The following is a 16,717-nucleotide window of genomic DNA, read 5'->3' as shown; positions in this document are numbered from 1 at the left end:
TCATTAGATCCTCCTTTTTTAGAGTGGGTTAATGTATAAACATATTATAGTTCACATCTAACCCAAAGATACATAAATATACAAAATAAAGGTGCTTGCATGCACAATATGGTCTATCAGTCCCTACCCTGATATTGTGCTTGCATGCACAATATGGTCTATCAGTCCCTACCCTGATTTGAAAATCAAGACATGTGCATGATGGATTCTTTCCCATAGTCACCCGGTATTTTTCATTGCGTAGTAGGGATTCCTCGGTCTTAATTACAAACACTTCTATCTATCCGATCTTAATGACTAAATGCTCAAAGATCATAGCTGTGTTTGAAATTGCTAAATCTATTCTCTTGGCTACCATATCCGATATGCCACTTCTGTACTTTGTTGACCGATTTGCTACATCATTTGCTTCTTGGCGTAGTCCCTTTTGCAACACAAATCCACCAGCCTCCAATACTCGAACCTCATCCACAGTAAGGTTTGTACGTCGTCCACCTGGCCATACAACTAGGGGTCTAACAGGTGACTGACAAATAGTATTACATACTCTCTAAGTATGATCCTCGCTGTTGTTGCAAAACCACATAAAATGACACATATGCCCCCCTAACCACTCTCTCATACCATAGGAAGATGGAGCTAGAACATCTTGCCAGCCCCACAGTTCTTGATGCTCTTCTTACACTTTCCATCTTGGCCACCTAACCATCCTTGGCAACAAGTGAACTTGCTGTGCAGAGGTGTTCAACGTATAGCCCACATTGAGTCGTGTATGTCATTCTCCACAATTTCATGCACCTCTGATTCAGTTTGCTAATCCCTCTACATTGTGACCACCTTCTACAGCTGAAGGAATAGTGGAAAGTTTAATCTCCTACCTTATTTCTTGCGTGGTTGGTTTTCAGTGACACTCTAGATGATGTGATTTGTTATCTTCCTCAAGATTTATAATTGTGGATTTTCGACGACGCTGGCTAACTGTAATGTTATCACCAACATCGTTTGGTTGTACATGCATTGGAGTGCCACTACTGCTTCCCTCACCAATCTGCTAGTGCTTAATGGACTTGGAGCTTTTGATGTTATAGTCTTCTTCATCAACTTTGTTATTTTAGGGCCTACTCTGTGATATTTACCTTGCATGAATGCATGCTTCTTTGTGGATTACAAGAGGGAATTAGCAAGATTTGAAATAACAACATAATATAAAGAGATGGTTCCCTTGAAACCCTCTCTTGGTAACCAACTTGCATGTTCGTTTCTGCTAGATTGGTGGTCGACATGTGCAACAAACTGGCATCGTCCACCTCCTATAACAAAAGATTAACTGATAAGAAAGCTCCAACCACATTCCACACAAAAGATTAGCTGATAAGAATCGAAGTTGTAAGCTCCAACCACATTCCACAACAAAAGATTAGATTAACAATTCTGATTCCAAATGCAAGCTATTGGTTTTCAAATCAAGGAAAGTTATACTTACCCCCCTCCCCTACAAGGTGCTTCCACCCCAATGGGGATATCTAGTATGCTACCAACTAAGCCAACAATCCATGGCTGTGGTAAGCTTGCATCAGTGACTTTACTGTTCATCCACCGCGCTCTAATGTGTTTGTATTTCAAGTGTGCCTCTTCTTCACTCAATGCACAATGCCACAGACGGCATAGTCACTTGTGCTCTTCTTGAAAATTTCTGACTACATATTGTACTGTATGGATGTTCAAGCATTGTTCCCAATGAAAAAGACATGAATTCTCACAACCTTCCATTATATTCTTTGGTCCATTATTATAGACTATCCTAACCGCCCTCTAGTTGGCTCTCGCCTCATCTCATGAAGCCAAAAAATTAAGGTTTGGAAAAGCCTTTTTGCACCACAACACCGTTGATCATTTCCCAAAAAAGAACTTATGCCAATCTGTCCCCCTCTTTCATTTCACAAGTCGCAATTGTTATGAGCTCTTGCAAGCTACATGCCATCATATAACAGTTGGAAAGAAATTGAAAAAAACTTTAAAATTTTGAAGAATTTGACAAGACCAAAATGTACCTTCGATCATATACATGTGCAGCCATTGGTGTCCATCCATGCACACACCTGATATGATCAAAAAAACCCAAGCCCTCCTCAAATCATCGTCTCCTGTTTGGTGCATATGGTTCACTAGATCCAAACCCAAATGTGGGCCCTATGGTTGACATTTTAAACATGTAACACTGCTCTGACTCATCCAAAGCTTGCCTAAGAAAACAGCTACTATGGAAGTGCATTGTCTCTTCAATTCTAGGATACTGGACTTTACTCCTTGCACTGAACCATTGATCTTAGCAGCACGTACTATCCTCTTGAATCTACAAGAGAATTGGAGAACTTGATAAACTTTGTAAACTTAAGTTGAAAAGAATAATAAAAAATAAATAAAATCATTATGGAATACACTACCTTTGACATTGAATTAGGAATGCATGTGTTCCAATAATAGCGACAACTCCATGTTACTAATATTTGATCCATCCTTTGTATGCCTCCTGAAACTACATCCAATATAACTTGTTTGGTGATATCCATTTGTATCTTCTTTGGACCACTTGAAGCCACCTCTGAAACTGCCTCTTGCACAAGTTCTCTTATCTTTTGCAATGCCTACCTTGATGTGCCCCCTTGCACCGCATGCAAATGTTCCCCTTGATGTATTATCAATTTGGTTATATGTGATCAGCAGGTATACAATAGTACACCATAGCACCATACATTCTTCTGGTTGCCCTTAGGGCTAGCCCTAGCACTGTTGGGGGCTTGAATAGTTTAGTAAATTTTTTACTAGCTCTTTCATGCTCATGTCCTTGACTAGGACTCTAGTTGGTGGAGGCACCCTTAGTCGTTGAGACTTTAGATAATCCGTCTCTTGGTTCTGGGATGACTTTTACATCCTTATCTTCCAAATTATTTACTGAGTCTATTGCCTTATGAACGGCAACACTTAAATATGTAGTGTTTAGACCTATAGTGATGGTAATGAAGCTTCTTGCTCTTAAGACTTATCATAAATTGATAAATGAGAGATAAATCATCTAGCATTTTTTGTGGGTGCTACGTCTATGTGGAGATACTTTGTTGTAGAGCAAATGTTATCCCACATTGTCTCTCCCTCCTCTTCCTTGAGGTAATAGATTTGTGTAATGGGGCTCCGTGAGTATTTGTGTGTGGTTTCGAGCTAAGGCCGCACTGGGACTCCACTACCAATTCTAGAGGTAGGGTTAGGCAACTTCTTACCATAGGTAATCTCGAATGGAGCTTTGCCTATGGCCGAATGAGGAGTGTTGCTATTGTAAGAAAATTGTAAAATATGCAAATGCTCATCCCAATTTGAAGGTTTGTCTACAGTGTAAGATCTTAAAAGGTCCATGATATTGCTATTAGTAGCCTTTGTTTGGCCACCCACCACAGTGAAAGTGTGTCTCAAGATCTCACAGCAAGCCATTTCAAGTGGGTTTAGAGACCTGAACTATTGGCCTACTTTACCTTCTAGGCAAAGTTTGAATGAATAGATCTTGGTGAGATCATCAATCCTTCCCATGCCCTTGCAAATTTGATCAAACTTTTATAGGTAATAAATGGGATCTCCAGTTCCATCAAATTTGGCCATCATCCTTGAGATATGGATTAGCTTTGTGTGTTTTTTGCAACCCCCCATCCCATTTCAAACGTCATCCTAGGCATGTCTAGGCATGTCTTACGTATATTCATGTGGTGGGGAAATATAAGGGGTTGATTACACAAAATCTTATATTTTGATGTGGACGCCTTCTTAATAGGGGAACACTTTGTTGAGTGGTGGTTATTTCCTGGGATCGAAGATTTGACAAGTTTGAAGAAGTGTCGTTTAATGCATTATAATCGACTATATTGATTGTATTGACTGTATTGTTGTCTTCAACAATAGTCCAAATTGGGTTTGCATCAAAGGTCTTTAGTACTCCGAAAGCACGTCTAAAATTGGTTTTTAGATGCATCTATTCTATTCAAGCTATGAAAAGAAATAGTCTTTTTTTGTTAGGCTCACATATGTAGGTTCATGACGTATACAGGTTCATGTGTAGGTTCACACCTCTAAACTCATGTTTATAGGCTCATGTGTCCAGTTTCACATTTTTATAGGCTCATGTATTGAAGTTCAAGTCAACATGCTCACGTATGTAGACTCGCGTCTTTTTTATATGAACTAGGCTCACAACTTTCTTGTACTAGGGCATTATTTTTATGAAATAGGCCTATTTGGGACATGAACTTTTAAGAACTAGACCTATGACAAGGTTGGTGTGCAATTATTAGGCAATAATTATACTTTTAGAAACCAGGCCTATGATTGGGTTTTTGTGCAATTATTGGGCACTAATTATACTTTTAGAAACTACGCTTATGATTGGGGTTTTGTGCAATTATTGGGCACTAATTATACTTTAATTCGTCAATAATTACAAATGACAAAAATTATTAAGCACTAATTGTACTTTAAGTCCTCAATAATTACAAAAGATAATATTTTTTCTTGATGTACACATCTCCACCTCTCTCAACAACGAGGGATGCTTGAAGAATGAGTGAGGCACTAGAGGGGAGAAAATATAAGGCAAGATGGAGTAGGCGGAGTGCATTGTAAGGTTATATTTGTACAACATATAATTGTAAGGTTGAAACGTACCTTCATTAATAGAGGTTGTAGCCCGATGATTAGACACATTAAAAGTTATACATGTACCCAAGCTTTAAATATATATTTCTGAATTTCTCTCTCTCTCTCTCTCTCTCCATATATATATATATATATCTCGATTTTCTAAGGCCGGACATAATGATCTCTCTCTCTCTCTCTCTCTCTCTCTCTCTCTCTCTCTTTTAAGCAAAGCCTCTTTCATCTCTCTCTTCTAATCTCTTCTCTCTCTAGTTAACGGATTGGGGCAGATGTACCCTACAATGTCTTGGGAGCATAATCACCTTAAGCCTTAGGGTTAGAGGGAATTAATGCCCAAAATAGAAATGGGTGAGTAGGGTCTCTAACTAGTCTATTTCGGGAGGACCCTATTCATTAAATAGGAGTATTCCAGGTCTTTACTGCAAATTTGATAAGGTTGTGAGTATTTTTAAAGGAAAAAATTCTCGAGCAATTTTCCTCATTTAGCATCTTTGACAAATGCTCGTACACCTTGCATCTACTCACCTTCTCTCTTGTGGGATTGTGTGTGGGTTCGAACAACCGATCACATGTAGCTCTCTTTCCATATGGGATGAAGTTATCTTTGCTCAAAATCTAGAGATGTACACATCTCTACCTCTCTCAACAAAGAGGGAGTACCCTAAACTAGTAGATTTTGTCTCGGTCACTTAGGGATGCTTGAATGAGCGGAGCACTAGAGGGGAGAAAACATAAGGCAAGATGGAGTAGGCGGAGCACATGTAAGGTTATATGGTACAAAGTATAATTGTAAGGTTGAACCTTACCTTCATTGATTAGACACTTTAAAAATTAGAGATGCGATATATATATTTTTGAAAAATATATATTTCCGAATTTTGATGCCATGCGTGTGAGTTGTTTTCACTCCACGCAAGGGAGTATAGCCTGTACGTACACAGGCCACAGCACAGCAACAAAGGGCCATGGAGGCCTACAAGGCGTGGGTGCGGCAGAACCGCCAGCTGATCGCCTCCCTCGAGAACATTGCCAATGTAAGTCCCGCATGCACTAAAAGTCCATGTAACATATATATGTTTGATTTTTGCATCCAAGAGCCACCCCCCTGTGCCGCACAGGTATGTGATGCCATATCAGCATCTGTTGGGATTGATGGTCTCCATGATAACACCATATGTGGGGCCCTTGGGCTCATTGCCTCCATAGTCCATGTTTTCATGTTCATGGGAACGAGATGCCATGATATCATCCTTCAATTTGGATCCGCAAATTTTTTTTTGAAGGGTGAATTTTTGGCCTTTCTATTTTAAGGGTAAACTGCATCATTTTTCTGAAACGAAGATTTTCACATCCCCTTACTAGAAGGGTGACCTAGCTCAGAGGGTTGCAAAGGCTTCAAATTTGAGGGCCACAAGACCGTCTTCTCAAATACAAAGAAAGGTTCTTCTGGTGCTCCAGGTTAGCTTGTGAACCCCCTAAGAATTTTCTCTCAGTGGAAGGATAGTTCTAAGACAATAAAATTAAAAAAGCGGCAAAGTCCATACACCACTCATGCCATGATTTGGCTCTAGGGACCCAAGATGACAAGTATACTCTCTCTCACATGTTTTGCTAAAAGCCGTTGGCTACGAGGCCTGAACGCTTGCATAGCTAACTCTCTCTATTTGCCTGTGTATGCCCATGATGTTAGCTGCTGTTAGTTTTACAAATCCTATATTGTTGGGAGTCTCTTAAGGGTGGAGCATGGGTAGGGATTCTAGAGGCCAGAGGCCCTAAGGGGGTCAGGCCTTAGTGAAGTAATTGGCCACATGGCAATCATTTGGCAAGGGGGGACTTGGCCTAGCATGTGATAGAAGCTTCTTTTGAGAAGATATGAGGAAGGGGGCAAAGATTCTTGGCGGTCTGGTTATGGATAGGAGGAAGCCTTTCCTAATTCCAATGAAGTGTGTACTGTTGGGAATGAGGTGTTAGCTTAAGTGGTGAAGGTGTTTGCCTGGTCCTGGGTTCAAAACCTCCCTTGGTGTGTCCTCAGCGGCATCGCCTATGGGTTGATAATTAAGCGCGTACGGGCGGTGGAAAATCAGTAACTACGGGAGGATCTTGGGCCTAAGGCTAGTCGGAAAAAAAAACTGTGTACTGTTCAATACTGTTCATAGCTACTTCACTGGATTAAATAAAAGCTTAAGGCTTTTAGCTGCTTACTTAAACCAAAGAGCATGGCTGTGAATAGAGCGAGAAACTGATCTGTATTTATTGCTGTTGCTTGGGCTGATTCCATCAGGCTGTACTACATTTTAAGTTTGTGACAATCTCTCACAAGTCTATCAGCAACAGATGTTCTCTCTTTACAAAGAGTTAACAGTTAAAGCACTATGGTGGTGGTATGGTGCATCTTTACTTCCTCGTCATTAGTCAGACATTTGTGGGGGGCTACATTATAGATTTCTTGAGTGCATGTGTTAAGTAGTTGCATTTGGTTGTATGGGGCTAGGCAGGCAAGAGTGTAAATGTAGTAGATTAATTAAGAGGCATGAAGAAGAACACCTTTACTTTAAGCTGTGTGGGAATTTTTGTTGGGATTGCAGACTATGACTTGGTTTTTGCCCGAGCGATTTACAAGCTCCGAAATTGGGACTGAAGCTGGTAATGGTGACACCTACTAGCCACCCTAATTATATTGTAATCTTGAAAATAATTATGAAATAACTATGAGATTTTTATTTCTTCTCTTCTGCAGTTGCTGCACTTTTAGGTCTCATGACATTACTAAACGAGCATATTATCGATACTGCACCCCAGTTACAGGCGTATCATCTACTGGGTAATGCTTTAGCAAAAGATAATCAGCTGGGGTGTCTTCCCTTGGCATTCTCCTTATCGGTTGTAAAACAGCTGGAAGTCTTGGTTGAAGTAGCTGCAGAATATTACAAAGGCCAGGAAAAGAAGTGGAACATATTGGCAGCAATGGAAGCTATAAAGTAACCTCTTGTGTTCATCTCCTAGTTAGCTATAATTTCCTCTGCCAAATGATTTAACCGATCAATGCTCGACAAAAGATTCAACATTTGACAAAAGAGACAAAAAAGTCAGCCTTTTAATGTATCAACGAGCTGCAATTGTCAGATAGCTAACTTTATTGTGGATGTGGGATGGTACACACAGGGCTTGTTTACGTTTCCTAATCCTGCATCGAAATGGATATCGAATGCTTCTCCAAGGGGGTGAAGCCGTCCATACAGAGGAGATCAGTTCCGGAGTTCCTTACAGAGGGTCGGCCTCTGTAGGGGATTTAATGGATAGGGAGTCAGCTGAAAGACAAATGAGGCATTTTTCTTCTCCATATGCTGGAAAGAGCTCACTTCCACAAGATCTGGAAACAAAAGCCACAATGGCTCTGAAGAAATTTGGAGAAAATGTTGGCATCAACACAAAACCATCATGGACTAGTCGACATCGAGGCAATCCGGAAAGCTTTACAAGTTCAGTGAATGTTCCATGTAAGCAATCAGGCTTTGCCACTTTACTTAGTATGTATTATTAAAAGTTCAAATTGATCAAGCTCCTTCAATAGTCACAAATCGTGGAATTTTAAAACATCCATATTGGAGAGTCCGGACACTTTTGAAGCCTTGTGAGCAGCTTATGCCTGGGTGCCGGTTAGAACTTTAGTATTTTTACTAAGAGGCTCTCTCTCTCCCCCCCCCGCCCCCGCCCCCGCGAGACATGGTAGTGCCCCTCCACAAGCAATGGACGTTGAGAGCCTCTATGCAGTTATAAATGCCGAGGATCCACTTTGATCCCCCTACATTGTATCATTGTATCATTGTAGCACTGGCACTTATATGGCTGTTTTTTCTTCAAGATCTAGTTGGGCTTTTTTAAAATGTTTTTTCCATGATTCAGTCACTTCATGGACACATTGTAACACTTTTGGTCTCATAGACCCTTTGGTCTTTCGTAGATGTTAATAGAACTTTCTTTCCTCTCTCTCTCTCTCTCTCTCTCTTAGTTCCTTTTGCAGAGACACAGGGATGTAGGGCCCTAGGATAGGCATGCTTTTGGGGGAGCTACATTACCCTCGACCACATCTTCACCCTTCAAGGCATCATTGATGAGGGCAAAGCATGCCATCAGAGGATCTATTGTTGCTTTGTGGACTTTGGCAAAGCTTTTGATACTGTTCCTTGGGCCCAACTACTCCAATGCCTAGAGCTCTATCCGACATGATTTTGAGCATCATTGCTCTTTATGAGTTAGTCGCCAAACAGGTGAGAGCCCTAGGAGGGATGTCATAGGATATCACTAATAGAACTATTGGGGTGAAACAGGGCTGCTCTTTATCACCCACTCTCTTCGGCCTCTACATTGATGAGATCTCGGGCTTCATTGACATATTAGGTGGGCCTGGTGCTCCACTTGCAGGCATAGTGATTCCCCTCCTACTCTACGTAGATGACATAGTGCTCATATTAGAATCAGCTGAGGGGCTTCAGCGACACCTAGATGCTCTGCAAGCTTTTTGTACAAAGCGAGATCTCACTGTTAATCTTGGTAAAACCAAGGGCATGGTCTTCAACACCTCCCGCCCCTACACATCCAGATTGAGCTTCACGTACAGGGGAGCCCGGATGGAGATTATCCCATCATGTGTACCTTGGAGCTACTTTTAGTGGCCCCTGCTTTACCATGACCACAATAGCACACACTAGAGTGACACGGGGATATGCATCTTTGGCTCTCCTTGAGCAACAGTGCTTGCAGGCCCATTTCCAAGAGCCCAGGATGAAGGGTTGGCTCTTCGACACCCTCATCACACCAACCTTGATGTATGGAGCACCTTTCTGGAACCAGATCTATGAGAGCAAGATTGGCAGCGTGCAGAGAGGCCCCAGGTCATGATGTTCTCTCGCATGATTCGTAGCAAACCATCAATCCCACATGCGATTATCCAGGATTCCAAGTAGAGTTTGCAGGGGCCCCAATGGTGGTGGACGCACTTTTTTAGACAATCACCTACCTCCACGACATCAGTACGATGAGTCCCCACAGATACCAGAGGCTTGCCCTGGAGTCTTCACAATAGCTCGCATGTGAGGGTGACACTAGAGCATGGTACGCCCGAGTTTCCACTTGGTTTTTAGGACACGGGTTTCAGGTGGACCACCTCCCACCTCTTTAGTAAAGCTTGGACTCGCCTTTTCTCCGGATCTCCCATGGGGACGTCAACCGGATTATCCGGTTCAACCTCCTTAGCCTCCACATACACAGCACATGGATTGCACCTTCGGAGCTCCCACTGAAGATGCACTTCTACACAGATCATTTCTTCAGGCTCACAATGGATGGCTTCATCCAGCAACCAGGCTACCTGGGTATTCACATGTCACATAGCCATGCATATTGCGATTGGCTAGCTACGGGTATCCTCTGAAATCGGCCTTGAGAAATCTGATGGGCGGTGAAACAAACACTCGCACATAAAACACTTCAACGCCATTGAGGACCTAGAAAAGGAAAACAAACAGGGGGAGCTAGAGTGCTCCTGCAAACAGTACACGGACACCGATTGGCCCCAAAACGCAGTGGCGCCCCTTGCGGTATTTCTTTAATTTATAAGAGCTTTGATTACAATAAGGCTGGGTACTCAGCCGTCATAGTAGAACTCCTGAAGCCTGCAAATACCCTGCATCATCTCTTCATATCCACTTGGCATCCACAAACAAGTCCAGCCATTGTTCACCTCAAAAGACTCTCACACATTGAGTCCTGCATACAGAAGCTTTCTCCCATGATCAGGGCTGCCACAACCATCCATAGCCTCTCACCCTATGAACAGCATCACACCCTAACACATCCAGTGCTTCTGCATCACAACACAGACTCCCAAACTGTCTCTCAAAAGAGAACTGGTATCACAGCACAGCATACCATACAGTCGACACGTATACCAACCCTCTCTACCTTCCAAGGGTACTATCCATCTCTGTCATGGATTCCCTGTCCCCTGCACAATCAGTAGCAAGGCTGTACCAAACATGTGTCCATTCCTGTACCTTCTGCCTGCATGTGACCTATCTCCTGGAGAAACCCAAAAACATGTTTCCTCGAGAAACCTACGACCTGTTTCCACATGAAACCCTTAGGCTTGTTTCCCTTTGAAACTTCTGTCCTGTTTCCATACAGAACCATTCATAGCACCATTCAACAACAGTGCCAACAACGGCATACATCTAGTTACCTGTTCCCTCATGATACATGTGGAAACATAGAGACGCCCATAACTGTAGGTCCCTCTGTTCCTTTCTAGTAGGAAGAAAACAATCTGCTCCATGAGCACTCAGCCATGCGAGCTTGCATCACTCCCATGCCAAGAAACACTACCAGGTGACCTTGTACTTGCAGCCGGAAACCCAAGTACATAGCTGAATTTGCAGCCAAACAAAAACAGCCCATAAACAGTCTCAAAACAGTCCCGGCTGTGCGCCTCCTTCTGCCCGCCTCCTTCTCTTGCACTTCCTAGAGCCGGCCTCCTTTCAAGAGAGAGAGAGGGCATGCGAATCTGTTGGCTGGGCGCTTCCCGCAGCCAGCCCACCAGCCTCTTTTCCAAACCAGTAAAGCATGTATCTCTGCTGCATCTGCCCGACCAGCCCTTCCTGCAGACCTGTCCGCTTTTCAGGAGAGAGAGAGAGAGAGAGAGAGAGAGAGAGAGAGAACGCTGCAGTCTGGCTGCTTTCCAAAAGGGGGGAGAGAGAGTGGGTGAGCTTGCTGAGCTGTACGTTGCCCTGCAGTCTGCCCACCTGCGCTCCTTGGTGACCAGCCATCAAAGAGAAAGCACCCCCGTCTGCTGGCCCGACTTGTAGCTAGAGAGGGAGAGCCTCCACGTGCTGTTCAGCCCCCGTGTGCCACCTGCAAACAGCCCGCGAGCCTGTTGTTCAACCCTGCTCCTCTATCCAGCTCACGTGCAGTTCATCCACGTGGAGTCCAGGCCGACAGTCTCTGCACCAGCTCTATCCGCCTCCAGCAGCCCTGTAACTGCCTGCGCACAAAGGGCCTTGCAGCTTGCACCAGCACTGTCCGCCTCCCGCAGCCCTGTAAGCGCCTGTATGCCTCTGTCTCCTGCCCTGCCCTTCACAGAAACCTGGGAGAGAGAAAGAGATCAACGTGCTCTCCTGTGCACCCTGCCGAGCAGCCCTCCTCAACAAAAAAGCACACACGGCTGAAGCTGCAGCTCGACTCCCTCTAAAAGAAGTATAGGCCCCCATAATAGCATGAAGGCCACGATTATCCCCTAAAAGGGGTTCTTTTATTTTTAAAGGCTTTTAAACCTTTGTCCCCTCCAAACCCCTTTGTCCCTATGGGTTATGAGAAAAGACTTTTATCACTTGGCCCCCTTCACACTTGGGGTTGTCCACACATGGGTTTACTTTTTGACTCCAATCTGATGCCATTCACACTGTCCACGATGTCCCCGTGCACACCTGCATATACTGTCCAGAGAAAAACACAGGGTCGTGACATCCTCCCACCGCCTATGGGTGGAGGCAGGGAGGCAGAGGGCATATTCAGAGATGGGGAGCTCATATGGAGACCTTGGGAGGAGAGGATCTGCAGATTATGCCACACAGGGGTCAAGACAGAGGAGCACTAGATTGTCATTGCCTAGTGTACTATGAGATATGTGGGAGGTACCACTGTCTCTTTCGTTAGGGTTTTGGTCCATTATCTAGGATCATGGACTTCCCGGACCATCTTTGCCTTGGACTCTTGCTATTGGAGCTTCGCAGACACAAAGATACACTCCTAAGAGTGTCGGCCACAACCACCACCCCACCTTCCTCGCCAGCTGACCATCATGAGTTTCTTCCGGCCCAAGGAGAGGATACCGGCATAGTGGACCCCACGGGTCCACCATAGGATACCTTAGCTCCGCCCCCTCCCGCCCCCTCCCGCCCCGTCCCGTCCCGTCCCCAAGGAGTCACTTTGGAACAGGCTTGCGCACTTCAATGTGCCCAGTGTCCCCAACCCACAGGACGCCAACCACGATCCTCCTATCAGCTCCAGATCCAAGACATGCTCCACCGCCACCACACCACCTTCTGACGTACCGTGATAGAAGGGGATCTCTTGGCCATACTCAGTAACCCCATACTTGACATACTTGATAGAGGTGTACCCTCTGGTGGGGAGGATGATGTGCCCTTGGTGCTTCATATTCTCAGGCACTCCATGATGAGATTCTCTTGTACTAGTGCTTATATATCCCATGTACTCCCACATGATGATCATTGTATCAGCCTCTACTCTTAGAGAGCTATGTTAGTTGTACTTGTTTTGTTTTCCTTTGCCATGATGAGACATACCATGTATAGCATTGTATCTCTTTGGTCTCATAGATCCATTGTGTCTTTAGAAGACGTTTAATATAACTCTCTCTCTCTCTCTCTCTCTCTCTCTCTCTCTCATAAACTAGTTTTCTTGATTTCAATCATAACTTGCTAAGCTTCTTGTTTTAGTAGTTATTTGATTTGAACTTCAGAAATTTGTATCTTTTCTTTTATGTCCTTGTATTTTCTGATATTTTTAAAAAATTGTTCTCTTTGTTTGTGTTTGTTTGTTGTTAAATAAGTGTAATTATTCTCTTAATTTGTAAGGTTGTATATACTTTCAACCTTCAAAATGAAGGTATATATAACACATTGAGAGAGAGAGAGAGAGAGAGAGAGAGAGAGAGAGAGAGTATTCAACGTCTAAGATAGACCCAAAGGGTCTGAGGGTCTTGAGACGAAGGATGAGTGCATATGATCCATGAATAACTGGATGTCAGGGTCATGAAAAAGAGAAACATCTACCAAAGAATACGAGTGCATGTGCTGCATGGATCTGAGTATACAAAGCTCATCAGATGTCATCCTCCGTTTGAATGTTGTATAGTGCAGCAATGTCCACCTCTTGTGGCAGTACATCTTTGTGGCATCCATGATGTCTTGGATCTGCAGATGGCAGGTCTGGATCTCCGAAGGCGGGGGCATTTGGAGAGACTGCACCTTCTCTCTAGTAACTTCATGAGTGGGTAGTGCCAGTGGGTCGTGGGCTTGGTTGTGATGTTTGTGCTTTGTGGCTTGGGTGAGCGTGGGTGATGTTGTTGCGGTTGTTAGATTTTTGTGCATCTCTGTGTTTTGTGGCTTTACCATTTATATGGTATTTTACTGGATTTTCTCCTATTTATTTGTCCAGGGTCATTTGGCCAGCCGTAGAGGCAGTTGGCCAGGTCCCTACTGCACTATATAAGGAGTTCCCATTATTCACTCATTCATTCATTTCCCTTGCACATAGTTCAACACTCAGTTGCTGGCCATTGCCATTGTAAAGCTTTACTGCTGTTATAAAAGGTGATCTTGTCCAACTCTCTCAATCTCCTCTGCACTCTCATATGTTTACTGTTTATGCTTCCGCATGTGCTATCTCCTTCATGGTATCATACGCTTAGGGCCAGGCTACTCCAAGCTTTGCAAATCTGCCTGCCGTCACATCTTTGCCTTGTGTTTTTTGCCCTATCTCCTCCTGGCTGAAGATTTGCCCCAAACGGTGGCTGCGTTTTCTCCTATAGAGCCAAGCCGGCCTGGTTTTCTAGCTGCGTTTTCTTCTACAGAGGCAAGTGTTGGAGTTTTTTGGCTGCAAATTCTGCTCCGGCATAAGATTTGGTGAGTTCTCTTGCATGTGGAGTTGCCAGACAAGTGCCTGTACATTTCCTTCTTCCTCCATGAGTCCCTGCCCTTATGGTAGGAGGTTCCTAGTGGTTTCTTGGACTGTTTTGCTGCTGTCCAGTCTCCTCCTCTCTGAGGTCTGAGAGGGGGTTGATTGTTCCTGGTGCCTCGCTTCGTTGGAAAGCACTTCCAAACGTTAGTGAACGTTTGATTAATGTAGGTTAAAAATTGAAGGGCGAACACACGTCAACATCACGTTTTTTTTCTTCTGTTTCTTACATGCGTGCGGCTCTCTCTCTCTCTCTCTCTCTCTCTCTCTCTCTCTCTCTCTCTCTCTTCGGGGGCGCTCGTGGGTTGGTCATGTTGGGCTTCGCCGCTTCTCTGGTTGTGTTGGTCGTGCTCGCTCCTCGTAAGTTAGTCTCTCTCTCTCTCTCTCTCTCTCTCTCTCCCCCGCATAGGCCAACCTCTCTCTTTCTCCCTCTTGCACTCGCTCAACTCTCTCTCTCTCTCTCTCTCTCTCTCTCTCTCCCCCCCCCCCCGCCACTCTCTCTCTCTTGAGAGGGAGGGGATCAGAGAGGGAGAGACACCTACAGAGGCAGATTACAGACTTCTTTCGGCCAGAGATTGAGCAGTCAGGCTAGGAAGCATTGCAGCTAGCCCCAGAGTATAGCCGCACCAGAGGCACACTGATTGATCGGGCTATAGAGCTGGGGTGGTCCAGGTGCCCCAAGATGAGAGGCCCATCTCGACACCGGCAGAGACTCCTTGCAGGGGCAACTCTACGGGTTGTTATTCCTTGAAAACAATTCCATGCAGTTTTTTCTCATGAAGACCAAGGTTATCCATGACCAGTTATTTACTGGCTATGGGTGCTGCTTTGTCCTCTTCTTAGCTTATCCTCACCAAGCTTCCTCTAGACTATGATGTGATTTCTGTGCTAGGTCACATCCACTCAGTTGGATTTTGATGATCTTAGCTTCCTACTTTTGGAGGAGTCCGTTCTCGTCTCACAAGGTAAGTTAAAGGTGTCAGTCAACAGTTTTGACCAGGCACTTTCCTCAGTTTAGAAGAAAGGTCGGAGTCGCTGCTTTACTTGTGGAAAAAGAGGCCATCTGTCCAAAGATTGTTTGTCCAAGAAGAAGGACAAGACCAAGTGCAAGGCTCTCAGAGAAAAGGCAAAGTCACGATACGAGATAGTGATACAGATTCTAATACCACTTCTAGGGCTCCGAGGGCGCTTCCGGCTCAAGAGAACCCAGATGGTGTACTTCTCTAGTACACATGTAGTTTCCCCCTATGTGCTTCCAGCCATAAGAGGCTTGTGGGCGGGAGGGGCTGATTGCAGCTCCACTTACTGGTGCATGGGGACCGTGATTCGGAGTTCCAAGCATTAGACATCTGGCAGGACATGGTTATCTATGGCACAATAGTGATTATGAACTGGATCTGTTCCAAGTTCATTGTTCGAGGCTTTTGGGACGTGATGTGTTCCATCCATTGTTGGGGATTATGGGCGCGGTGTGTCCAGCAGCTTATCATCTATTCTTGGAGTTCACTGCACACTTGTGTAGGAATTCGTGGCCAAGCAAAGTTCCTTGTTGGTCGTGGTGGCATCTTGTTTCGAGGAAACAAGTTGGTGGATGCTCTCTCCGAGGTGATTCCAGTATTCGTGGTGCTGGAGGGTCCATGGTTGCATCTTCATCGACTTATCTTCTTCCGATTCTTGCACACACTGAGCTGCAGAGGGGGTGTTAGAATTTGTGCATCTCTGTGTTTTAGGGCTTTACCATTTATCTAGTATTTTACTGGGTTTTTTGCTATTTATTTGTCTAGGGCCATTCGGCCAGCCCTAGAGGTAGTCGGCCAGGTCCCTACTGCACTATATAAGGAGTTCCCTATTATTCACTCATTCATCCATTTCCCTTGCACGTAGTTCAACACTCAGTTGCTGGCCATTGCCATTGTAAAGCTTTACTGCTGTTATAAAAGGTGATCTTGTCCAACTCTCTTAATCTCCTTTGCACTCTCTCATATGTTTACTGTTTATGCTTCCGCATGTGCTATCTCCTTCAGTGGTCACATGGTGGGGTGCAAACAAGTTTGTGATTGAAACCGATCCCGTCAAGTGGGAAAGACTCCGTTGGACACCCACACGCGTAATAGCACAACTTAATACCACAATTTGAAATGGACAACTTAATACAACTTGAAATTGAAATGAAATAAAATGAGATAAATGGACACCAGCACTGGGGCCGGAACGGGCCGACCCCCCCCCTCAATATATGATATATTTATTGGGAGTATTTAACAAATAC

The 16,717-nt window shown here is 44.3% G+C and overlaps 1 protein-coding gene across 5 annotated transcripts in view; it reads left to right on the top strand.

The window, feature by feature from the left end:
* Positions 1-5,409: 5,409 nt before the first annotated feature.
* Positions 5,410-16,717, top strand: part of LOC147635859 (peroxisome biogenesis protein 16-like) — a 72,056-nt gene continuing 60,748 nt past the window's right edge. For 2 of the 5 annotated variants that reach the window (XM_086801215.1, XM_086801214.1), the window contains exons 1-4: positions 5,413-5,729; positions 7,281-7,338; positions 7,433-7,673; positions 7,858-8,192. In XM_086801215.1, coding sequence (XP_086657341.1) covers positions 5,661-5,729; positions 7,281-7,338; positions 7,433-7,673; positions 7,858-8,192 — 703 coding nt within the window. In that variant the 5' untranslated portion in view covers positions 5,413-5,660. Of the gene's footprint in view, positions 5,730-7,280; positions 7,339-7,432; positions 7,674-7,857; positions 8,193-16,717 lie in introns of all 5 variants that reach the window. The other 3 variants (XM_086801213.1, XM_086801212.1, XM_086801216.1) reach the window with 2 other exon arrangements.

The sequence above is a fragment of the Cibotium barometz genome, chromosome 8 (genome assembly GCF_041138505.1).
Source record: "Cibotium barometz isolate CiBa-2024 chromosome 8, ASM4113850v1, whole genome shotgun sequence".
Classification (NCBI taxonomy): Eukaryota; Viridiplantae; Streptophyta; class Polypodiopsida; order Cyatheales; family Cibotiaceae; genus Cibotium; species Cibotium barometz.
The sequence above is the reverse complement of the archived record's forward strand: the minus strand, read 5'-3'. Positions and strand labels throughout refer to the sequence as shown.